Consider the following 26970-nt stretch of genomic DNA (forward strand, 5'->3'; position numbering starts at 1 on the left):
GTCATTTTAACAGAACCAATTAAGAATCTGTGGAAAGACAAAAAATTATGCTCACAAATACTTTCCACCCAATGCAATTTTCCTAGAAGAATAGCAAAAATATTCAGTCTCTAAATTCACTCAAGACATGCCCCAAAGAATTACATTCTACAAATGACTTAAACCTCAGGCAGAGGTGTTTGCTGCAAAAGTCAGATTAGTGAATTTGAATACATACATATACACCACACACTTTTTATTTTTTATTGGAAGGGGGATTTTGAAAACCATTTATCATTTTCTTTCTACTTCACAGTGGTCCTGTCCTTTATGTTAGTCCAACAAAAATATCTATTAAACGCAGTGACCTTTGTTTTTCTGTGACATTTTAAAAAGTTTATGGGAAAGCCTGCAGTAACTAATCTCCATAAGTCTCTATACAAGCAGACCAAATTATGTTTTATGTATGCATAGTTCAACTTAAAAAAATGTCATCAGGCAGTTGACTGAATTACTCAGTCAGAACTAATAACAGTTTACTGCTCACGATAAAGCATATTCTGTGTACTCCGGACAAATTAGTTTGTGTGGAAATGTCATGATCTTATGAAATGACTGCACAGTTATATAAAAATATTGTAAAGCTTCAGAGAAAAAATAAATAAATAAAAATAACACAGCACCCTCTTTTATCATGAGCTCCTACATCTTTCCTGTCTCAGCATTTTAGGTGTGAGATGATAAACAAAGAGGATGAATACTTAAATTCTGCAAAGGCCCAGTCTGCAGACTGCATTATTCTTTGGATTAATATGGATTGCTTCCCAGTAAAAGGTTAACCCTTTTGTGTTGATTGCAAATTCTCAATTTCCATGAGCCATTATGAAAATGCTGCATGTTTGCGATTGTATGGGTGCTGGATTTATCAGCAAAATACTGTTATCTGCCACAGAAATGTCTGCACAGTCTTGATTTTTGCATCTTTTGTTATGTTTGATGCATCTTGCAGTGTTTTAGGGCTCATGAATGAAAGTAGACATCGCTTTCTGAAAGTATTTGTGGTCCAACTAGGTTCAGTCAAGCTGTGTAATTTTTTTTCTGAGAGTCTATCCTGCTCATTCTTAAAATGAAATTGGATAGCGCTCTTTCCATGCTAATGACTTCATGAAATAATCTCATTGTTTTTTCCCCAGAGCTGATGTAAAGAGTTGATATAAATCCTCAATTTCATATTGAGTCCTTGCACAAATCCAATTTTGCATTTTTTATTTTTTAGTGTGATTGAGAGGAAAATTGTCTTCCATAATACAGTCCAGACAAAAGTCCATGAGTTTGTTTTAGGTTAGCCAGCAGGAAGTGACATATTTGTATCTGTACAGTGAAGGATTGTGTGCATCATTTGTGTGACAGCTGTAACTCTCTCAGTGAGTGGTCTTGGTGGGTTTTATAATCAGCTTGTGGCATTAGTGTTGGGAATAAATGAACTAATACGACCTGTAACCATTAGTGCTGACCTGGAACAAGGGGCCCAGAGAATCAGGGGACACAGGCATCATGGGAAGACGTCACAGTTTGTATCTGCTTCCTGTAATTTTGCTGAGTCTACAAACAGACACACTCCAGTTACATTTTGTAATGACATACATGAGTTTGTACAACTATCATGAATAGACAGGCATGTAGATAAAATAGACAGAAACATGCTCTGTTGGACACACAAAGCCATTGTCTGCAACAGTGCAGGCTTGTGTTTCTGCACATGGAGCGTCCTGACACAGCACACGCCTCTTCACCGCTAAATGTCACACAGTGTTACTTACATTAATATTGATGCAGAGAGCAGCTGGTGTTTGTGTGTGTGTTATTTTTTTTTGTGTAAACGTTACAGAACACCACTTAAGTAACTTGACAGATATTTGTATGCTTTTTTAAAACTCAAAATGGAATCTTGTAAGAGATTTTCAAATGTTCTTATCATGGAAATTATTAATATTGGATCATTAAAATATATGTATTTTTTTGCAGTTTACTCTTTCTGTTTAATCAGAGTTTATTCAAGAAGCTCAGAAAGTCAAACGAACAAAGATATCAGAGTTCATGTGAGGAACACAGGGTTTCCAAGGTTTATGTAGTATTTTAAAAAATAAGATAAAACAGTAAATTGTCTTTAAAAAAGTAAGGTATTTAAAAACGACAATGGTTTGGGGCAAAGCTGATATCAGCGCTTGGCAGCCTCATGGCTGAAAATAATTTCACCATGTTTGGTTTTAAATCTGAACATGTGGACTGGTCTCTGTAGACCTGAGAGGGCAAAAATACCTCTGATATTTTAGGCTTGTTTAATTTACACAAAAAGAAAAAACAACTATACTTGAACTAAAAACAAATATAGGAAACAAGTAAGAATTTGAGTGATGTGTGGTATTTTTTTTCATGGTCAAGCAACGCTTTGATTGAGATGTGAATTTCCAGTCCACCATGCAAAAAATCAAAACATTGCAGAGCTTTTTTGATTAGTTACAGTTTTTACCACTTAGCTTTGTAGATGCTTTTGCAATAACAGCCTTGGGAATGAATATTCTGCCCTATGAACTTCAGAAAACACATCATTAAGACTGTAAAATTGCTTACAATGTCTTTATTCTATTTTCACTCATAAAACATGCTGGATGAATGCTTGGTTCTCTGTGGGTTCAGTCTGCAGACTAATTTATCCATGACCTTACTTAAAAGCAAGTGTCAAATTTGGTTTTAAATGCAACATAAAATGATTACTGCTAAGGCTATGGCTATTACTACTACTGATCATAACAGTGATTTTGATAATTATGTTTACAGTTTGCTTGTCTGTTAGTGAACCAACTAGCCTACATTTTGCATATGTTTACACATTTTTATAACCCCTGGATAATGTTAACCATAATCAATTTTCAATACTGTTACATATCTAGTAGCAAGCCTGCAGTTGGCTGCTTTATGGTAAGTTATGAAACCACACTTAATTATGATGAGTGGTGCTCCTTCAGTTTCCATGTCATGATGGTGATTTTATGGAAATATTTCTAAACAACTCAGTTTGTCTCTCTTTTAACTTAGTGAAAAGTGTACTACCCTTCTTTCAGCCAGTTGAAAAGCAGTGCACAATAACAGGCAGGGAGAGGCAATGCTAGAGAAATATAGCATTTATCTGGCATTCGAGAACTTTAAACTGTAAGAACTGTATGATGGAAAATACTACTACAACTTTTTAAAACCGTACATTGAAGTCAGAAACCAACGTGACACTATAGTAGTCATCCTAATCTCAGTTTCAGTTGTAATTTATCAAGCTAATCCACCATGTTATTGCTTGGGAAATGCCATGTTTACCCATTTGACTATTTTTTTTTCCCGAACCTACTACAGACAGAGTAGCATTAGCTCATCTGCTTGTACAACCACAAGATGTACAGCAGAACATCCTGTGAACATAACACAGACACATGCTGCCTTCTGTTCTCAGTTTTCTTCATGAGCAGCTGCTGATTGACGGGGTCACAGCCTCCATGAGGGGAGTCGTTTTAGTTTGGCAGCAGCATGTTTCTGCAGTTGTATTAACCAAAAGGTCAGCTTTTCCACTTTATGGCTCTTTATCACAGTCAGAAGAAAGTTCAGTAAGAAAACATTATAAAATGATGTCATGCATTCTTAATGGGATAGAAGTGACTGAATGGAGAGTCTGAAAAGATGTGGGCTCCATTTGAAGTAATTTGAAAGTCTTTTTGAAAAGATATGGCCTTATAATTTGATAAATTTGTACTAAGATGGCCTTTTACCATTTACTCTGTTGCTCTCTCCATTGTTCTCTAACTCTTGTGGTGTTTTTGGAGTCAGGAAGCAATTTCCCCTTTCAGAGAAATGTATTTTGAAAGTGTTTCTTTTTTCAGATGTTAAGGAGGATGTTTATGTGAAAATTAATATGCTTTTTGACCACAGCTCACACAGAACTTCTTAAAAAGTGTTTCTGAGTGCAGCATCAGCATCATGTACTTTTCAGAATAAATAATTGTTGTGAAGATGCATTCAAGATGCATCAGATTTGAAATGTCTTGCTTATTTGTGTTTTCCGGGTAAGACATTTTAATCCAAACCCCTACAATTGTGGTGCTTTTCAACATGTTATTACCGTTGTCATGAACTGACTAGATTTCTCAGGCATTTTTCTAAAGAAAATGTCGACTTGGAAAATGTAATTTCAACGATTATGCCTAACATACCCAATGATTGTCATACAACAATAATATTTTGTTTTTGTGAATTTTTGTGTTTTACTATAATTTTCTTTTAGCACAAGGTCCATGGTCATTGTTTTTGTGGTTTCAGGTTCATGCTGGGAAACAAAAGTTTGACCCCAAAGGTTTTACTATAAAAATACACATCACAAAGCAAAATAAAATATGCTGTCTGCGCATGAGAAACTGAAAAGCATCCATTGACACGTGTCATTATTTCAACACTGCCAACTTGTATTGGCACCCCCAAAGCAAGAGATTATTAAACACTTCAAAAATGTAGGATAATCGAACAGTTAATCAATTAAATACTAATTACTTTATTAGATATAACTAGTTTCCACATTTACTGGCATGTACTAATTTTTATAAATGAAAGAAAATGGAACTTTTCCAATTAATATTTTACTTATTTGAGATTCTTGGATCTTTTAGCTACTAATTACCTTCTGTCTCCTCCGATATAAATATGGTATTGCTCTTAGGGTCATTTCTCTTAAAGAAATTTTAGTAAGTGTGGAATTTGCTGATCAGATGTACGGTCAGAGCAATAATTAGAGCTAAAGAGCTAAAACAACTGTATCTGTAACAATTAACACTGAATGAGCACTCACATTTAGAGTGCGTTACAGTTTTTCATGCTTGCTGTTAGAGAAATGTAGTAAATAGTAGCATGCTGGGGTCACCAAATCTCTAAGGAGTATTTATTTTGTGTGCTATGGACTTACTATCCTTGATTCCTGCTCCCAAACTAAAATTTCAAAATGTTTTCTTTTTTGTGCATCCCCAGCCAATACTAATGAAACTTGATCAGTATTAACTATAAACATACTGAACACTTTTAAAAACAGCTTCTGCTCATTATAAATCCACAGGTTTTATTTGAACAAGATTTAGAACAAGCTCTTTTCAATCCTGGATACTTTGAATAGATTTAATGACCTCATCGGGTTTATTTTTTGGTTCTCAAGACTAATAGGATCACTAAAACAGCACAGAGTGGACCGAATTTCAGCCGGGCAGTTAGTGTTCATAAGAGGTTTACAGGAAATCCTGTGGTGCTTTAATGCTCATCTGTGTTTTGATGTACTCAACGCTATTATCTATGTTTCTATAGTTTATGACCGTCCTTGCGAAATCATATTTTTTTAGATGGAAAGTCTGGATCAATTTCACTTTAGCTGATGTGTGAAAATAAAAAAAATGTAAAAGTAAAGACGCCCTCATGCACTTACTGTTTTAAGTTTCAATATCACAGTCTTAGTCTAACGGACAAGCAAGGACTGGCCTTCATATATGTGGAAAATCATTCAGTATAATTGTCAATGAGATGAAAATGGATCATAATGACGTGAATGCTTCGTGAGCCTCTGTAATCTGCTGTGCTTTGTTCAGTTTCATCAATCAGCAAATTTAGCTACAATAAAAAGCTCTATGACTGGAAGAAAACACCGGCTTAGAAATGTTGCATTTCTACTGTGTGTTTAGGGGCCTGTCTCTGTTTCACAATAGACTTTCTTTTTACAGTTGTAATCTTGGAGAAACAGGCGGACTTAACCAGCAGGTCAATTATAGCTGAGGTAAAAATATACAGCAACCTCCACAATTAGTGGTCCCCTGGTGAAAGGTCTTCAAAGGAATTCATCTTTTACTGCAAGAGCATGATCTCTCCCTGAAAATCTTTGGAAAAAAAAAAGCTTTAATTTGAGTAAATTAATTCAGTGGGAAAAAAACTTTCTATTTATAGAATAACCGGTGCCACAATTGTTGGTACCTCTGCTATAAAGACATTTGCAAATAAGACAGTGCTCAGTCTTATATGCCTTAACATAAACAGAAAGGAATGTTTGATCATTCCTCTTCCCACAATCTCTTAATTGTCCTACTTCCTCTCACATGCTCTCTTGTTATCAGAGCACCTCTCATGTGAGGATACAGATGAGGACTGAGATGGCCATGAAAGTTGGTTGATTTTATCTACGATGAATCACATTTGTGTTGTTTTTCACCATCCTCTTGAAAGACTTGATGGTGACAGAACACACCAGATTTAGATTTTAAATATCCAGGGATTCTTAAGACGACATGTTGAATACAGGCCCACAGTATCACCAGTCCTCCACTTTTCCATATGTTCATATTTTGCTTTCTGCTGGACTCCAGTTCTCAAGAGCATGTAGTGCTTGTTTAAGACGCTCTAACACGGCTGCAATAACGCTTGATTACCTACTCAGTGTGTTATCATGCCACCATGTTGGTAATGAGCCATTTATTTGACTGTGTTGCAGAGTATTCACTCAAATGCTCAGCCTTACACCTGCCCTGAAGTACCTATGCTGTTCCAGTTAATGTAGAAAACTTGACATGCTTATATTGGAGATGGAAGGACAGAATAGGCTGCTAAACATCAGGTTGGCACGTTGATGGAGTCTAATGGTTGCTATGGAGATCTTGTGACGCCAAGACACTGTGTTTCTCCAAAGGTGAGCTTCGGATAAGATTTTATCTTCCTTCCTACACTCTCCCATAAGCTAATTTGTACCCTGACATGAGAGACACTGTTCAAAATGCGAAAGACAGGAGAACATGCCAAAGAAAAATAGACCTTTGTGTCATATTTATACACCAGGAAACCAGGAAGTGAAAAACACACTGAGTGTTCTCTGATTACTAAGATAAATATTAACATTTTTCAGTGACATCAATTTTATGGTACTTTGTTAAAAAAGTATATCCTATTGTGTATTTTATTTTCTTCATTGAGCTTAAATTATAGGTAGGAGTTTTCTTACTTTTACTTTTGTGATATCATGCCACTTAAATAGACGCTACTTTTATTTGCATACTTTTTATACATCATTACCATGGGTGCCAATAAATGTCAAAAACACAGTCAATAGGAAAGAAGATGGGAGAAGATGTAGAGAAGCTTTTTAATTTTACTATTTTAATATTCATTATTGTCCGTAGCGATGTTTGCATTTTGTTTGACCTTGATCACAACAAAGCTTTGTGTTCTGCAGCTGCCAATTTATGAAGGCAGATTAAACAAAACAGCCATTAAAAATGCCCAGCAACTGTTTTTCTGAGGTTTCTTTGAGCAGGAACTGTTTACTGATAGCAGCAGCTTTGTGCCCATGGTCTGACCTGCTTTTTTCAGAGGATAATCAGCATTGCATTTAGATTTGGGCTTTTACGTAATAATATAAAACACAAAGTGAGTGCATGGGAACGTTCATGGCTGCAGCCAGGGAGCTGATTGAGGTCAATCTGTGATTTGCTGCCTTTGCCTCGGGTAACGGCTGTGCGGTCGCTGCAGGGCTTACAGTTACCTACAGCTCCCCTGTTTTACACAACATCAAAAAGCTCATTTTTGCCTCTTGCCATGACATCATGTCAGGTTTTTCATTGTCTCACGTCTTTTTTGAAGCACTTTTAAAGAGCCAGTGGCAAAATAAACTGCTTCTGAATTTGCAAATTACTTACCGAATTCTTGTTTTACCTACAGGGGAAACAAAAGCTGTGCTGTCTAAATTTAACTCCTCACCTGTTTTTAATCTAACGGAAACAAAGCTGCATATCAGCATGTGGGCCCATCAGTCGAGTCATCAAATGGAAATTTCTTTTTACTCCCCGTGTCGCAGCATGCGATCACACTGCTGTTTACTTCAGCTCTTTGTCTGCCGCTGTGTGGTTACACAATGTTTAGTTTGCCAGATGGAAGGAGGTTATTGTTGAAAAAAAAATCTGTTGTTCTTGGAAAACTTTGTTAGTCTCGTCCTACACTCTTAGGTTTCAAATGTGTGGGTAGTCTTCAGGTAGTTTATCGGGTTTTTAAAGCTTGAAAGCAATGGTAGTAAATAAGCCTTAACACAAAATTTGGCCTGGTTTAATATTGCATCAATATACAGTATTAGATATTTCTTAGGTAGAAGGTGTTGGTCCCCTGCTTTCCTACTTTTTTCCTCACCATCAGACTTTATTACATCTAATCATCCTTTGGAATCGTAGTGTTGTGCATATTGATGCTGCAATAATTAATTTTCAGTTACTTTGAGCAGCTCATGAAGAAGTGGCTTTAAATCTGTTCTGAAACGTTTGTTGACTTGAATTCTTTTTTTTTTTTATTTACTGAAGTTGTATTAAAAACCATGATAAGATGTTTGACATAATTGGCCATCCTTAATCTACTGAGCAGTTTCCATTATTTTGTTCTGTTTATGTAGAAATTAGAAAAGAACCGAACATTTGTTCAGCAAGTGATTTTTGTTTTCAATCCTCACAACAATCCAGCGTGTTGAAATATTGAATATATATTATGATATGTAGTAAAAAAGAAAATTAAAAAAAAGTGAATAATTATTTGGCAAAGTGAAGCAATATCACCAAAACAGAAACAGCAAAATGTAACATTCGAGGAACCTTTGTCTTTCCTGATAAACAACTTTATCATGTTACCAACCACAAAAACCAGAGAAAGGAGCAGGCAGATCGTTTCTCTAGAGTTTGTTCTACTTAGCATAAAGTTCAGCACAGAAATGCTAACTAAGATCATCTTGTTGAATTTGGTCTGAAATTTTTATCTCTTCAAATTTTAGCATGATTTATTATTTAAGCATTTCTTTCATTAAAATCAGCTTCTGTGAATAAATGATGACCACATGTCAGCATTCATTCCTGTAGGAAGTTGATACTTGTTTATTAGCTACCAATGATGCAAAAAAACATTTTGATTCCAACAACGATGACAACTGATTTTGAATATCAGCATCGGATTATTGCTCAAGCTTTTCTTCTGTGTGGGTCTGTTTGTGTCTTTCATTCTTTTTTTGCGGCCCTGGCTTCACTTTCACTTGTGTGTTTGTGTGTGAGTAACATCATTACCTCTGCTCTGATTCCCTCTGATTCGATCAGCAGTCGCTCCTGGTTTTTGAATTCCCAGCATTGATGGTTTTGACCGTCAAAGACAGTCATAGCAAACACTGACCGCCTCCTTGTTCATCACTCATCCTGCCTGAAGTTAACTCACTTTGTCTGCTCTGATCACCATGCAGCGGTGACAATTTTAACCTCTTCAAATAAAATGAAATAAATCATCTTATGTGAGGTGTTTTATAGTCAGCCAGTTTGAGTAACAGAAATTTATTTGTCTGCATTATTCATAAATCACAATAATGCATTGATACTCATTCAGAGACTTTTTTTTATTGTTAGGGAAGCTCATTTAAAGTCAGTGGGCTTCTAAATGCCCCCATTGTGAAGATTATCTTTCTTTTTGAGCCCTACATTTTCTAAATAACATCAAAGATTTAGAACTTCACCTCAAAGCAGTTTGTTCTTTGTTCTTGAACAATATAAGAGAAACATTTTCTCGGCTATGTGTTTCTCATTTTCTCTGATTTAGCATGAGATATACTCCAGGTGAATTCAGGTGCAGAGCATGTATGTGACCTTTTCTTAGCACCAAACATCATCTTCCAAACAGTCTATTTCACTCAGCATGGTGCTTTTCCTCTTTAGCGCTAATGGAGCATTAAAATAGGCTCAAGAATCTGTCTTTATGCTGCAGAATGGATGAGAGCACAAAAAGGAAAATAACTATTTATGAGTTCAGGTAATATCTTATTTTTTTTCTTGAAATAGTGTGTGATGCTTTCAAAATCAGTGCAGGGGCTTTATAGGATTTAATAATATTAGAGAGACAAGGTGATATTAAAGGGAAGGACAATGCGGAGAAGTAGTTGCCTAAAATCTGAAAATTATTTTTGGATGTCGTTGCTTTATGTTAGTTTTTTTTTTTCTTTAATCTCTTTTAATTAATTTCCCAATTTCTTGTTTCAAAAGTTTATAGAAATTTTAAGTGTTTTTTTTTTTTTTTACATTTTCAAGGTAAAGTGCTAAAGTCACAGGCCTTTTCTCTGCTCGTATGATGCATATAGAAATACAAAAAATCCATTCTCACATCTTTTCCTGCACATTGCTAAGCAGCTGGCTGAAAGAAGGCACCTACACTTTCCCTAATTTACAAGAATGTTAGCTTGTTTTCTAGCTGCAGAAAACAAAGATCTTTGAAAACAAAGAACACAAGATCTCAGTTTTACTTAGGCAAAAAAACAAACATAAAAAAACAAAATATTAACACCTTCAAAATACTAGCTGTTAATATCTTATTTTTTTCCCCATTGCCTTGCACACTCAAATTGAAGTTCCTTTAATTTGATTAAAAAATTCTCTACAAGTGAGTTAAACTTCACCAGTAAGTTGAAATGACTTAGTTCCACAAGTCCAGTCAGAATCCAAACTATTAAAATAGTAAGTTTATTTTTTTTTATCAGCTTTTACATCTCATGCATAACAGACCACAAAGTAGTTCACTTAACCAGGACAAAATACTGTAGCTACTTAAACCAGTTGTAATTATTTTTTTTATTTCTTGTAAAAATGTAGTTGTTTACTAGATTTCTTGTACAAATCTAGTACACAAACTGCATTTGCAGAAATAATTTGAGACCCTGCTACTAATCTTTATGTGTTTGGCCTTGAGGTTGTGACCCAGGTCCACATGAATCATTTGCAATGTCAAATACATTTGTTGCATAAAAGCTTTGTGTCTCTCTCATTTATTTGAACATTAGGTTTTGTTAGGAAAAAGTCAAGGACATTCTCACATCTTGACCCTGAAAAAAACCTAAGTTATAGTTCAATTTGTGGAACCTTTGAGTGTTTTTTACTGTAGATTCAGAATAAAAAAGAAACCTGACATAGACTTTGTGCAACGTTACCCCCACAACTGAAAATTATGCTGTGGGAAGTGATTGTTCAGCGTGTTTCCTGTCCATGTTTTTAGCAGTTAGGTAGGAGGTCTAGAGGAAACATGAGTCTGACGGCAGACTGGAGGCAGTTATTGGTTGCTTTGTGAAACAATTTGTCTCTCAATACTGGATAACTGGGTGGTTTTCATTACTGAGCAGCTGCAGACTTGAGGAAATGTTCATCAGCTTTTCTACAATAGTGATTTCGGCATTTGTGATTGGTAAGGGACATTTTGTTTAGTCTTATGGCTTCATATTTTAGATGTTTACTTTCCTCCATATAGTTTGATTGATCTCTCTCCAGCTTCCCTTGAAGCTCTCACTTGCCACAAACGCTTTAGTGGACATCCTGTCAAAGAGGGTGGAAAACTGTTTTTCTGAATTAGAAAAATAAATTATCTCCTCTGCGGCTCTTCTGCTCCTCGACATAGCACTCTTCCCCCCAGTTATAATTTTTTTTGTGCTGTGCTTCCAGCTCTAGGGAAGTGGTTAACCATGATGAAGAATAGCTGTCAGATCCGTAAAAGCTCGCAAAGTGAACAAACATTTGTAGTAGCCATTAGTGATCAGTTTAGTAATAAAGATGAATATTTTTTCTTTTTTGTTGTAAAATGATTTTTTTTTTTCTGAAACCATATTTTTCTCTTTTTGGGAGGAAAAATCATCCAGAGTTTTGCAGGTAGACTTTCAATAAGTGAGAAAGCAATTTACCATTTCTTTACAATTAACAATCTGAAAAGTGTGGTGTACATACGTATATAGCATCAGTCTAACACCCTGATTACAACCAGTGGAACCAGTCGCTTTCTTGCCAAAACATTGGGACAATCTGTTAAAATTTCACAGCCATGAATCTTGGGCTCCACATATCTGAGTTTAAAGGAAATTACCTCATTGGAACAAAATAAATATGTGATTTTCCTCATCATATAACACATGACTGACAGAAAACTGACTGGACAAATCCTTGAACACATCCTGCCTATGGTGACATAGAGTAGGTCCAAATTTCAGCAAGAAAATAAAACAAAAAGCATAGAGCCAGAGGTGTAATGATTTAGATTGATACATATTCATGGCCCAGGTAAAATATGTTGCAATTCCTGAAAATGTATGCCCACAGACCCACTCCATCTGAACGTAAGGGTCTAGAAATGCAAATCTACTGGGGGCATACCGTAGAGGACTTCCTGCTGAAATTTAAGTGAAAGAGGTTAAACTCAAAGGGGCTGAAAACAAATGCATGCTGCACTTTCCAGACTATTATTGGTGGAAAAAATAAAACCATGTGTCACTTTTGTTTTGGTTTATAATTCTGAGTTGGCCTATCACATGAAACTCCTGTAAAATCCAATGAAGTTTGTAGTTGTGACATGACAAATTTTGAAAAAAGTTCAAACAGCTTGAATACTCTTACAAGATGGCATATCTCAGTTATTTATGAACATTCTGTGTGATATCTAATAACACGTTTTTCTCTCTCTGTCTGCTCTCTCAGGTCGTTTACTGGTGATGAAAGGATGATGAGGATAAAGGGAGGAGGCCATAGCCGAAGGTGTAGACCTCGCTAGAATCCTACCTTCCCAGCAACTCCCCCCGTTCACCATAACTATCCTCATCATCCGCCGCTGCTATCCATCCCACCCAGAGGCATGGCCAACCACCTGGAGCTGATCCAGGAGCTGCAGCAGCTGGACAAGGTGCCCAGTCTGGAGAGGCTGCGGACGGCTCAGAAGCGCCGTACCCAGCAGCTGAAGAGGTGGGCCGTGTACGAGAAGGAGATGCAGAACAAGAAGAGGAAGGCCGACAAGAAGAGTCGTAATTTAAACAGCCTTCAGCAGTCAGAGGCCAAGAGACGGGTGTCCTTCGCTGCTAGCGTTGCTCTTCTGGAGGCTTCAGCCAGGAACGATCCCGATGAAGGTAACTGATGTTGTAAATTGCAGAAATTAATAAACATTTTAATAATTTTTTTATGAAGAACTATAACTTACATAATTTATAATCTTCTATTCTTCTACTGCAAGTGGGTCTTTAATCATTTATATTATATGAGAGTTTTAAACTGTGTGTGGGTTTTCAAATATCATCTGGTTTAGTCATCATACAAATCACTGAAACTCCTATTTTTGAACTTTTACAAACAGAATAAAAATATGGAAATGTGCAAAATTCAGGCCAGACTTCACAAATGTAATGGTCATGGATTTTAAAGAAGAGCTGATTTAACTTTATATTAGAAAATATATTGATAAAGCAGTTCCCTTTACTACACTGCAGGATCTGAAGAGAGCCTCAGAATTTTGTCTGCTCATTATTTACAGAATATAAAGGTGTTATAGCATGTCTTCAGTACATGCTATCTAAATATTTTCTTAAACCTTCATTTTTAGACCTCTCACTGTTACTCAAAATAATTAACTTTAGATTTTCTTCTTCTTCATTGACATACAAAGATTTAAGAATGTCAGCAATTATGGAAGTGTTCATGTATGATTCATTCACTGATTGGAAAATTTAAAAAAATCACGTTTTTGTTATCTGGTTATCGATATCAGGTCTCTCAGTGCCTCTCGTGTTAAAATGCCTCGTCATGTTTTGTTCCTGAACTGAGCGCCTTGTTCAGAGGTATCAAAATGTCAGGAAAACAATTAGCTCAGCTTGCACGCTGAAAAAGCTTCTGGAAATTTGTTCTGCCACAAGTCCGCTTTATCATTGTGAGAATAATGGAGTTGTCACACTGAGATGAAACTCTGCCAGTCTTTTAATTAAAAAATCCCCCTCTGTTTGGAGATAATAATTGTTTTCCTCCAGTAGATCCTGTCCCACGATGCTTTGGCAGCGAGTCTGTGATGGATAAATGATAACATGCTGCTATCTTTCATATATGACATCTAATGTAATGTCATTTTAACCTGAAAGTGGTTTGATCTCTTTTAATCACAACAAACAGTGGCACTATTATCCTTTCTGTTTGCAAACTGTCTCAACAGATTTAAAAGCCACCGCAAGGCTGCGTTATTTACGTAATAATTATAATAACAGGACAAGCTGCTTTTACTTGTAGACACATGCACATCAGCTGAGGAATGTGAAATGCCGTTTGTGGTAGAGACCCTGTTGTTTGTTACTAGAGTTGTGGTGTCGGATTGATTTTTGGAAATGGTATAGGGAACATTTAAAGAGTGTTGTTGGGCTGCTCTGCTGGGTGCAATTCACTTTAGGGCTTTTAGCCTATCAGCTACAATTTTCCTCTGAGTCTTCAGTTTGGCCTGGAAAAAACACACAAGGCTAATTAATAATCTATGTCCACTTCAAAGGAGGGAAACATTTAGATGTAGGTGCAGCTTTTTAGGGATTATTACCACACAGAAAACCAAAGGAAGATGATTTCAAAGCATTTAGCTCATCAGAGAGCTTTAAAAGGCACTCTTTCATGACAGGACAGACTAACAAGTACTTTAAAGTTGCTACATTATTTTTGCACATTTTTTAAAAGACATAAAAAGGTAATATTTTATCATAGTTTAACTTTGGTCCAACATACAGCACTGGCCAAATGAACAAATATAGTTTTGTGTTGGGAAACATATTGTGGTAGACGTTACAGCTAAATGAAAAGAAATAAACACAGATTGTGTTTTGAATCAGTTTGTGTTCATAGGTCACTAAGTTTTACTTGTTTTACTGTCTATATAAACAGATTACTGAGAAAATCTGTTGCAGACTTATAACTATGGAAGTTAAAATGTTGCTTGGAGAAAACTTCTCTCTAAAAATAATTTAGAGAGAAGCATAATTTAGGTTTTGTGAAGTCGAGCCTGAACAGATGAGATGTTAAGATAAAAACCAAACACCTCATTCTGTTGAGCACAGGGGGGAGGGAATGAAAGGTGCTCATGAAATAGAACAATGATCACACTCAGCAGTAAATCTACAATCAAATGTCAAAAAACTAAATGGATCAAAGTGTTGCAATGGCCTAGTCAAAGTCCAGACTATAACCTTTTGAAATGCTGTGCTAGGAACCTTAAGAGAGCTGTGCAAAACAGCCCTTGGGTGGATTTTCTTTTTAGCACTGTAGTATTGTTTCATAATAGCTTTTAAGGGTTTTCATATGAATTTGGGCAGGGTATCAATCCAAATACTGTACAGAGATCTTATTATTTTTCACTTTGTGTAATATTTTTCTCAGTCTTAAAGCTTAGCTCACTATTCTCTTAATTCTTACTTCTAAGCTCTGTTGCCATTTTTCATGAACTGCAGTTTCATCTGCCTCAAACAACTTTGAGTTAATCTCTTTATTAGTGGTTTCAAACTTCTCATGAAACCTTAAACTGGAAGTGGATGTTGCATATGCAGTATATCCTGTATATTTAAACAAAGTTACTTTTGTTTATGCATGTGACTTTTCATTTTCACACTTGACACACATTGAGAGTAGATTTCTTGGCTCGGTTTTTGCATGTTTGACACACAGAAGCTTTTGTCAGTTCTCCTTCCTGCTGGCAGTGCCTGGGCACAAAACCGTCTGCTACCGCTTCTGTTTAATGAGGGTGACCATGAAAGAGGCATGGAGATAAAAAGCAGAAGGAAGACAGGCAGGATGTAGTGTTGCCCACACAGCTCCAGTGGCAGCTGGCTGGTTCGGGAGCCTGATAATCTTCCCTCTCATTCTCTCTGGTCCCCAAATGCTCGATCAGGCGTCGTGTCTCCACACGCTGTGCTGCTCCAGCAGACTGTGCATGGCAGGCCGACCTGTTTTACAGAAATGCTTCACAACAGAGACGACATTTCATTTGTTCATAATTTCAGTTAGGGTTATGTAAAGAAAGGAAAAAATAGTAGTTAAAGGAATTACTGTGGGAATGTGTTCAAACATTTCTCTTAAAATAAAAGAAGTCATTGTGTGTTGGTGGTTGTCGTGGAAGGTATAGCATGTGCCCCATTTATAGGTGCGACAGTCCTTGACTCAGCTGCCCTATGTTCCTCTCTCTCTTCAAAATGACAATAGCTCCAAAAGGCCACTAGTGCCAAAAAACATCTTTAAAGTGCTGGAAACTATTCTGAGCTTTACTTCGTGTTATAATGTTATTCCTTCATACCTGGAGTGTTGGTTTGATTCTTTTATGCATGTTTGCGAAATCCTTGAATCTCCATGGCAACCATTCAGAGGTGCTTATCCAAAGTTTCTCCTCAGAGCTGCAGTTTCCAAGCCGAGCTTCTGCCTCACAGATCATCCTTCCCCTTTGCCCTCTGCTCTCAGCTCCTCCAGACTAGCGGCAGCAGCAATTAACAAACACCTTGTTGAACTGCGGTTCTATTGAGTTTAGCATACAAACTTCCTCTCAGTTCAGCGTTCTTAAGAATGGTTGTAAACGGCATAATGGAGAAGCACTGTTGTGATGACGTGCTGAAGGTGGAATGTCAGAAAGAGTCGGAGCTTCTTAAAGAGACAGAAGCCCAATTTCAAGGCCTTAAATTGCAAAGTCAAATTTCTTTAAGGCTATGTTTGATATAAACAATAACTTGATTGTGCTGTGTCATTGTGTGTCTGGAAATTATATAACACTCACCCATTTAAAAGAAAATCAAACTTCTTGCAAAGTTTGTGTTCACAGAGTGACTTAAAAGCAGAGAAAAGATACTTATAAAGGATGGAAATCAAAAAGACAATTCCAGTTTTTGTAAAGAGATCAAGAAGTGAAAGAAAAAGAAAAAAACAAGTAAGAAAGAAGCTAATAAATATTTAAACATGAATTTCTGTATGGTTAAAATGTCATTAAAGCACAACATGTCTCCAATAAAAAGTTTTAAAAGCCCACGTGCTGCAGCAGATGGCATCTTCAGGGTGTTTAGTCAAATGTAAACAAAACAGAGAGGTTGAGACACCGACCTGGGGCTGACTGTACTGAGGCTATAATGAGATGAGTCGCAGAAGGAGACTCACATTTAATCTGTGATTTGGAGGAGTAGACGGGTTGCTTCCTGTAATTCTCCACTTCCTGCCTTTGCTCTCAGTGTTGACATAATGCTTGTTTTTGGTATGCATTCTTTATAATTGAATCACTTGCTGTTTGTTGTGAACTTCAGAGCTGCACAGCATTAAAACAGCTAAAAGTGTTAAAAACTGTATCTGTGTAGATGCAGTGGTCCATATTTAATGGATGTGTGTGTCTCTGTGAGTGTGTTTGTTTTCCTGTCATTAGTACTTCCGCTCTGGGAGCTCTGGGAGTAAACTCTCCAGCCAGAGAGGAGACATACATTTCAAACAATGCATACACAAACTCAAGTTCATGTGTTTGTTTGCAACTGGACCATAAAACAAAACAAAAACTACATCGTACAAATTACTTATTTCAGGCTCAAAGTACCATTACCAGGTGTTTGTGTTATTCTTCAAATTCTTGTTTTTGGCAACATTTTTATCCGTCTTTCAGGGACATTTGGATGAGTTAGGAGAAGAACCATAATATCTGTGTGATTTTTTCCATTCAGGTGAGATTGGAGAGTAAATCAGGTGAGATACCACATGCCACTGCTGTCCGTGTTTTCTTGACAGCAGGTCTTATGAATTGATATTACCACGACAAGCACACTGAGATTCTGTAAGATTAGGTCAGCAGAGGGTGGAGGGAGCTCAAAGTAATCTTTCTCAACATGTTTAATCCTATTGAATAGAAGGTTCTCGAATTTATTTTACTGGAATTGTACCTGATCAGGCCTAATTTAAAATGACAGTCAACTGAGTTGCTTTGACCTCAGAAAATGTGTGTTATTAATTTCTCCCAAACATATTCTTTCTAAATTACATTAAAAGCGTGTTATGCTCTGTCCAAAAAAAGAAAACAACAACAACAAAAAAAAACCATATTTGTGGATAAGTAGTTTTAAAGTGGTCACATTCTGTGACTGTGAGCTTTATGTTGCTTATAAGATGCTGCTATTTATAAATTTAATAACCCAATCTCACAGATATCATTAAGTAGCTGATGAAAAGACACATTTGGCTACTGCTGCTCTGCAGGGTGCAGTGTTAGTTTAGACTGAGTCCTTGTTGAAAGAGCTGCATGTTGTCCAAACTACTCAGGCTTCCATCAGAAAATGCTCCGAGGGGTTCATGTGTTCTTCTGAGTCAGTTCATTTTTTTAGATTGTGTCTCCAGCTCTGGCAAAATATAGACGACTTTCTGAGGAGTAGGTGTCAGATCTTTTTCTTTATTTAATGGCAAAACTTACAGATATTTTTAGACTTGCCTCACACTATGAAGTAGCATTCATATTTATTGGTGGGACTGCACTATATAGAAAATTGGTTGATGGCATCTGTCCTTCCTAAACTCTGTGACCCAAGTTGAGGGAGAAAACCTCCTTGCCATCACCCTAATCCCAACATGTTAATATTATTTGCAGTCAGGACACAAAGGTTGGTGAAATTAAAAGAGGAATATAGGCATAAATCCATCATGGATGTAAATATTTTTGGTCTGTTGTTGCTAGTTAGAGTAACACAGCAGAGAAGAGGAAGAAAATAGCTTGATGGAGGTGCAGCAGGGATGTCAGAGACCATTTCTCTGTCCCCAGGCCTCCTCAACCCTGCGCCCCCTCACAGCGTAGAGGGCTGATGGCTGTGAAATTACTGTGAATCACCCCGGCCTCTCTCTGTGTGGCTGTCAGGCCATTGAGTCTGATGGGATTTCTCCGCCGTCCCACTGAAGAGCAGTGGGGTCAGGGTGGACAGTCAGCAACAAAGACGGAGTATCGACTAAACTAATGCTTTCGCTTTCAAAGCAGGGTGTTATTTCAGCAGCTTGTGTGTTAAAGTCCATATGGCCAATATGCCTTCAAGTAGAAAACAAACCTTTATTCAGCTGCTGTTCATCATCATCAGGTTTGGATGCAGCTAACTCTTTGTGGTGATTAGCAGAGGTTTAGTGGGTGGTGAAAGTAGAGATGGTAAACAGCACTTTCACTTCCTGCTTTCCAAAGTGTCCATTAGCAGAGCAGGGTCTTAAAATGCTTCTGTAATTTCTGTGAATCTTCATCGCAGATTATTGCGGAGAACTAAACATTTATGACTTGTTTTTCTGTAGACCAACCATCAAAAGCAGTCTACAAACATTTGTGTGAGGCATGAAAAAGATAGAGATAATGTGTCCTCAGAAGAAACATTTCTAATCTTCATAATCCTTTGTTTGTGACAGCTTTAAGTGAGCATTAATGCCGTTACTGTAAAGCTGCAAAGAACTCTTGGACACACCTTCTTCTAATGTAATGAGGACAACAAAGCTTTAATTTAGTCCTTCTATTGTGGTTTAATCCCTGAGATGAAAACTGAAGACCAAACGAGTGCCTTAGGTGGTTAAATTCTTAAATGACAAAACAGAACAGAAAAATTCCATATAAAATATATTCAAATGTCTAAAAAACAATAATTTTAACTTTTTCACATTTTGTCACATGACAACCACAAACTTTAATGTATTGTTTTTCTGATTTCATGCAACAGAGTCCATCTTTATGTGTTTCAATGTCAGTATAAATAAATCTGTTCTCTGAAGGCCTCAGAGCTTTGTTGCAGAACGTTAGAAAACAAACAGAATCATGAAGATTAATGAACAAAGCAGGTTTGTCAGGGATAACGTTGTGGAGAAGACTGAAGCAGGATGAGGTTAGAAAACAATAACCCAGATGTTGAACATCTCAGAGTCCCATCTTCCCATCTGAAGATAGATGGCACAGCTGCATTCTTACCCAGACATCGACATCCATCTAAACTAGCAGACCAGGAAAGTAGAGTTTTAATTGATGAATTAACACAAAGACACGTTGTAACTCTGGAGGAGCTCAGGAGATCTACAGCTCTGGAGGGAGAATGTGTTGTCACATCGATTATTAGTCATTCTTTCCACAAATCTGTGCTTAACGGGAGAACTAGAAGATGACTGTTGAAAGAAAGCCGAAGAAAGTCTTGTTTAAAATTTCCAACAAGCATTGCAGAAATCTGCAGAGATGTTGAAATACATTATATTAGGTGAAAGTTGAATGTTTCAACGTAAATGCAAAGCTGACCTCTGAACTCACCGTCCCAACTGTGAAACATGGTGGTGGTCGTATCATGATGCAGGGAAGACAGTATAACAGTAAACAAGAAGGCAGAGCTCCAGATGGATGGTTTAAATCAAAGCTTAATTCGTGTGTAAGAATGGCCTAGTCAAAGTACAGATCAATGTCCCGTTTAGAATCACTGAAAATATTTTAAAAATTATGTTCATGCTTTCCATTCAGTGTCACAAAGATTCTCAGAAAGAATAATATTCTGTGAAGAATATTATAAGACAGTATTGATGTCCAAAACTGTGAAAGCATAAGAAACTTGCAGCTAAGCATAAGACATTTGCAAGTTTATCTGCAATGTTTGTAGCTGCAATGTGACAAAATGCTATGAATAAACAAGGCAAGCAAAATTAGTAGACCAGTGAAGAACCTTTTTTAACCTCTGAAGCAGTGACTGTTTGGACATTTGAAGTGTCCTCATTGTTATGTGACTCCACACATCTTCCAGACTTGCCTCTCGTTGAACCCTGTCTTTGTTTTGCAGCTCTGTCCTCTTCCCACCCTGCTCTCCACTTAACCACCCACTCACAAGGACAACACCCTGCACTCTAATTACCACTTATGCCCCCCACTGAAACTTCATAACTTCTAACTTTGCAGCCTGAGAAGCCTCCCTTAAAATCCACATTCCAGTTTTAGACATGTGGCTTTTACTTTTGGTTTTTCTCTATATTTTTTTCCTGCCATATCATCACCATAAAGATACAACCAGAGATATAAAAAAAAAATAAAAGAAATACTCCACAAGTGTGTATCACCTCCCGGAGGGAAAGTACTCATGTGGTTCACTCAACAATTTTTTTCTTATTTGTGTGCAAATTAGGTCTCAGATGAGCTTTTGTCTTCTTCTTCAGTCTTATTAGAGTGGTAAGGGCTTCTCCTCAGAGGCCTAAAATAGGCTTAGCTGCTCCCAGGCATATGGCAGCAGCAGAATGGCATCAAAAAGTCTCGTAAAAGTGAAAGACGAGAAGGAGTGCAAAGAGCAGGAGGGCAATTCATCACCAAAACACGAACTATCTCGTCTAATGTTTATACTCTTCTGCTGATTTTAACGTCAGCTTTCAGATTCATGGTTAAACATGCCGCACGGTGGTTTGTCTTCACTTCTCATTTCAAATACCAGTGGAAAAATGTCACAAACATCCTTCACCGAGGCAGTAACAAAACAGAATGAAAATCTGAGAAATTTAATTTTATCTTTTTCATAAACGCTGCACAGTTAGTGACCTTTTCTGTGTGTGAGAGAAGTCTGGTTTAAAAACTCCTGTTCATACTGCTCAGATGAAAACTCCCTTATTCTTTGCAATCCCATTGAAATTCTCGTAAATATTACCCTTCTTTTCCTATTCGTACCCTATTTCTGTATCCATGGTTTCAATGTTGGTCTCAGCGTCTTTATATAATGTTTGGGAATCATATTTAAAGATATAACATAACATTAACTCTGATTTAATAACTGATTTAATACCAGGTGGTGGCAATGAGGTGATGTATCTTTTTATGCTGTAAATCACATATCTAGTTTTATCTTTTATTAATGTATGCTGTATATCTCTTCTTCCTGTCCATTGTTTGCTTTATATGAAGCACTGTGTGATGTGAAATGCTAGTTGTCACTTTGGGGAAAAATTTTTTAGACCATCCTAGTAGTTGGCTTAAAAAATAAAATAAAAAAAAATTAAAAGTTGCAGAAGTCTTTTTAAAAAATGAAGCGCATCTCACCAGTTAGATAAACTTCACAACTCCTGTTTTAAATGATTGCTAGAGCTTTTACAGAAAACTGTTCATCCTTTTTGAAATGCCTTTTTATTACGATTTGCTCTGCTGCTACTCTTCAGACTGATGAAGGACACACAAATAGAAGCTTTTGTTCCTTTTTAAGAACACCTTGCTCAGAAATATCCTGAAAGGAGAACTTCATTTGCATCAGCTTGGCTTTAGCTTGTGCAGAAATATCCCATACATTATAATAGAGTTCATTACACCCTGATGAAAATGGATTATATGCCTCACTGACACTGTTGTGTTTCTAAAGGACTTATTTTGGCTTAGACTTGTTGCATATATTGATTTTAAAATGCAACAAAGACTACTCAACACCAAATAGCAAAGATACATTTTTTTATTTCTGTTGCCAGATTGTTGCATTTGCAGCTTCCTGTCACTTCCAGTTCTCATTTCAAAGGTAGTTTCAGACTTCTCTTCTATTCTTCTATTTTTGTTAGTGGATTTATTAACTACTAACTGTAAAAGTAATGAGACTAATCACAGAGAAGTAGCCCAAAAGGTGTTGTCTACCTGTAATAAAGTCTCTTAGTGTGTTGCTGAAAAGATGTCCTTATCATGTCATGATGAAAGAGAAATGAGCTCAAAACATGAAACAGAACTGCTCACAGGTCTGGCATTGAAAGATAAACAGGTCTGTGCCATGATGATGTAGGTCGCTCTGTTGCAACATCAATGTGTCTGTTCTGTTTGATTATAGTGATAATGATAATGATGGAGTTAGTCCAAAAAGAAGAAGGTAAGTTCATATACGTCATTCATGGATGTAAAAGGATAAACTTTTGAACCACATTTATCAGCCTATAAAGATGCTCAGATCGTGTCATCCATCCCCTCCTTTTTAGTGCTTTTAAACCCTGTACACTCTGGATCTGATGTAAAGCCCTCTGATCCGGTTGGTAATACACAGGCTCATTTTACACATCTATAAATCTACAGCATTGTCTAGAAGACTGGAGATACTCCTCACTTACATTCTTTTTATTGTCTTCCTAGGATGAACAGGAATTGGAAAGGATGGTAAAATACATAATGTTGGTCTTTTGAAATTACAAAATTATTTAAATCGGATGTATTCTACACTCTTTGCTTAACATAAGTTAGATAATTGACTAATATAATCATTTACTGAATGACTAACAGTCTTTCTCGCTGTTGTGAAGCAGTTTTGACTTCCTCTCCTTTACAACATTGCTTCGATATGTTGAGGTTTGCAGACATCTGTCGTAACCTTTCAGCTAAACATTTATTTATGCTTTGCAAATCAAAGCTTGCCTTGAATTTTAATTTAAACGTTTTTACTTGTAGAGTTTGCTGTTGGTTCAGGCCACACTGGTTAATCCTTGAGGGTTTATTTTTGTTCTATTCTTGAGTAATTCATAGGTCAAAGATAAGTCAGTTAACAATCTAAAAGCCTTTTTCCTCTAAACCATGCTCAGGTGCAAGGACTGAACTGAAAAGCAGTGAAAAAGGAGCAAGCCTCGACATAAAACATGATGCAACTAGCTTTGAACAGATAGCTGAAAAGAATCATCTCAATCAGCCTCCATGGAAGAAGAATTTCATTATGAATTTGAGATTTTTCAATGTGCTTTGACTTACCTAGATCATCATCAGTAAACTTCCATCTGACTTGTTTGTTGAAGTATAAACACTTTAGACTTTATTTGACCCATCTTGGATAGCAGCGACTTTCTAAAGCCTGTAAAGTGAGATTTTCCTTTAGTATGAATTAACTGCTGATCCACAGCATGAGGTTGTTTGCTCACATGTCTAACTAAGCTGGCGTGACCCCTTGCAGCCGCTGTGTAAGCTGGGTCATGTGTTGTAAGACAAATGACAACAAGGGTGAGCAGTGATCTGTGGAGATCTGAGCTGCAAATGCTCCTTAGCTTTGTTAGAAATTCACTGATCAGGCTCTTTCCTGCCAATACTGATTTCCAGCTTTCTTTGGGGTTCTGGGCTGCTGATTTCTGCTTTGACCAATTGCGTTTTTTAAGCAATACAGCATATGAATGTGAAAACAAAAGTGCTACAGGTTTTTGCATGAATGTACAAGTCATAATCCTTATTTTGGTACTTATTAAACTTCAGAATCAAATATCAGAGTGATTGGTGTTGTCTGATGGATTTAAAGGCATAATTCTCGCTTTTCTTATGGTTTAAGCCTTTTATGAAGAAGGAAAAATAAATTGTGATAGTTCAGATTAAGAGGAAATTCACTGATTCTGATCTCCAGCCAATTAGCTTTTCTGTTACCTGATAATTGCTATTGATTAGTTTGAGGAAAGTATAATAAAATGATCTTTGCCCTGGTATAGACTTGCCTTTGTTTCTTGTCAGACTTCAAAGTTTCAGATGATCAAATAAATTTATCAAACATAATCTGAATTTAAACTAAAAGTAGCTTTATTAACTTAGCAGTGTGAACAGTAGCTTACCCCTTAAACTTAATTATTTCGGATCTTACTAGACCACTCCAAAACATTCATTTCAAGTTTGTTTTGGGCCAATCAGAGGTAGACATGCTGGTGTGCTTTTTACGTTGTTCTGATTTATTCGGATGAATTGTTGAATTGTTGGAGTAATTTTTTTTGTGGCCAGGCACTCCTGAGAAGGTTCTCTACTGTTCCATGTTTTCTCAATTTGTGTATAATGACTTCCATTATCCACAAATAATGGCAGCCATCTTAGAGATGGCTTTGTAGCCCTTTTAAGATTGATTGGTGTAAATTGCATTTTTCTTGTTGGTACTTGATTTCCTTTATGTTTGGCAATGACGTGTTGCGTTTTGAGATCTTTTAGCCAACTTCATGTTGTCAGACTGTTTCTGTTTAAGTGATTTCTATTCTGTGGAATCGGTCATGGTTGTGTCTTGTGAAATTGGTATAAAATAATTGGTTAATCACCATTAAGTCATGAATTAATAAAGCTGTACACTAGCTTTTTTTCTGTTTTTAAATAATTTTAAAACTGCTTTTTATGTTTACTTGGGTTATTATTGTTTGATATAAAAATTTATTTTGATTAGTCAAAGTATTTTTTATTGAAACCTGTAAAGAATCTTTATTTATTCGTGGCACTATAAGTTGTAAGATGGTTGCAGGTTGAGCTGTACCTCTTGGTGCTCGTGAACACACTGACCAAACCAATGTCTGTTTAACTCACAAATGATTTAATTTGGCTCTTGTGGGTTTTTTTTGTTGTTTTTTTTCACACAGAATTATTCACATGAAGACAAATCAAGACTCCTTCACCGATGCTTTTACACCCTTTCTTCCGTCTTTATCATCATCCCTATCATCACTATTGATTTGATGTTACATTCCTGGAGCTTGATTACTTAAGTGGGATTTTGCATTTCATGCCCTCAAGTAGGGCTGCAACAATGACAGATAACCTTGTGTGGGTTGTCAAAGGCTCCCTTGATTAGGGTGTTTGATCGTTCCCTCCTGTCATTAGTTATATGTGTTATAAAGCTGCTGCTTCTCACTGCATCCTCTCCTCCTTTTTCAACCTGTCCTTTCCTTCCTCCGAATCCTGTGTGATTAAGGGAGTTTTCTTGTCAGCCTTTGGCTCAACAGAACTCAACTTTTTCTCGTTTTGCTGTTCTCCTTTGCCCCTCAGCCTCAGAGATTTCTGTTCACTCTCATGAGACCCAGTTCCTCCAGGGTTAATCGCTTCACCCGGCACAGCCTGGCACTGATGTCTCCTCCCAGCCGTTGCTTTTTCTTTAGAGAAATGACTCATTATAGTTGTAATTTGGATTCAACAGACCTGTGAAAAAGTAAAAACCTAACAGTGAAAGCATCATGATTGATTGCTGGGTAGTATGTCCAGTGCTGTTAGGAGATTAGATGTTTGGGAAATGGCATCAGTGGCTGGTTGAGTCAATTAGCAGAACCGGATGCGCTAGAGCGAAGAATTATCAGAATGTTGGCTTATTTAGTTTCATATCTGAACACGTGTTCTCATTATATCAAAGCAACAAAGAGTTATTTGTTTAGCTTGAGCATGCCACTGACAGTCCCTCCTCCACTGGGCCTTTGCCTTCACTACAATTTAATTTGCATGTCTTATTTTCATCCAGTCCTTCTTTTCAATCTGCTCACTTCAGCGTCTTTTTTATCGTTACCATAATTATTACTTACTTACTTACTAATTATTACTAATAATTAAGTAATTAATAAGTAATTATTATTAATAATTACTTACTTACTTGCTACTTCAGTGAACCATTTTCTCACAAGTGGTGCCTTGCACAGGGGCTGTCTGAGTTCTCCATCACCTTGTCTCTTTCACATCGGTTATCTCTCCTGGGAAAACCCTGACTCTTGAGTTAACTCCTATTTCCATGGTAACTGAGGCAGACACGGAGAGGTCTGTGCAGCCGTGGCTCCGAGCAACTCAGCTGTCACAAACTGTGCAACATGACTTCTTATTTAGTTCAGTAAAAGGTCAGACAGAACCACGATTATTTTTTTCCTGAAAAATCCCAGTTTCCTAAATTACAATCAGAAACTGCCTGAGAAACTCTCCATCAAGCTTTAAAGCTTTATATAAACCTAAACTTCATGGCTGCTATGAGTCATTTTACAGTGCATGAAAAAAAGCTAAATAAACACATCTTACTACCTTGTCACATTTTGACTGAGGTTAGGTCAGTTTTAACAGATTTAATGTAACAGAAGATAAAGAGATTCTTGTTTTAATACCACTCAACTTCCAAAGAATCCTGATTTATTGATAATGAGCAAGAAGAAACATTAGAAGAGGAAAACATAGTTGAAATGGGGCCACTTTAAGCAAGTGGTGAATAAATCTATCAGCAGGGCTCCATCTTATCAGCGACTGTGATTGAAGCCCTCCTGCCTGGTGTTGGCCTGCCGAAGGCATGTTAGCGTGCGTCGTGGGTTGATCCCCTGCTGCCAATCTCCCAAATGCTTGTTCAGCACCCTGCTGCTCTCCCCCCGTTTTTAAAGCGGCCCGTAACATCTTCCAAAGTCTGTC

At 36.9% G+C, this 26970-nt stretch overlaps 1 protein-coding gene across 3 annotated transcripts in view; it reads left to right on the plus strand.

Annotated features, from left to right (window-relative positions):
* Positions 1–26970, plus strand: part of ppp1r16b (protein phosphatase 1, regulatory subunit 16B) — an 86707-nt gene that overhangs the window by 19831 nt on the left and 39906 nt on the right. For 2 of the 3 annotated variants that reach the window (XM_032550370.1, XM_032550372.1), the window contains exon 2: positions 12561–12982. In XM_032550370.1, the coding sequence (XP_032406261.1) occupies positions 12715–12982 (268 nt within the window). In that variant the 5' untranslated portion in view covers positions 12561–12714. Of the gene's footprint in view, positions 1–11128; positions 11284–12560; positions 12983–26970 lie in introns of those variants that run through there. The other variant, XM_032550371.1, reaches the window with a different exon arrangement.

This window comes from Xiphophorus hellerii, chromosome 20 (assembly GCF_003331165.1).
Source record: "Xiphophorus hellerii strain 12219 chromosome 20, Xiphophorus_hellerii-4.1, whole genome shotgun sequence".
NCBI lineage: Eukaryota > Metazoa > Chordata > Actinopteri > Cyprinodontiformes > Poeciliidae > Xiphophorus > Xiphophorus hellerii.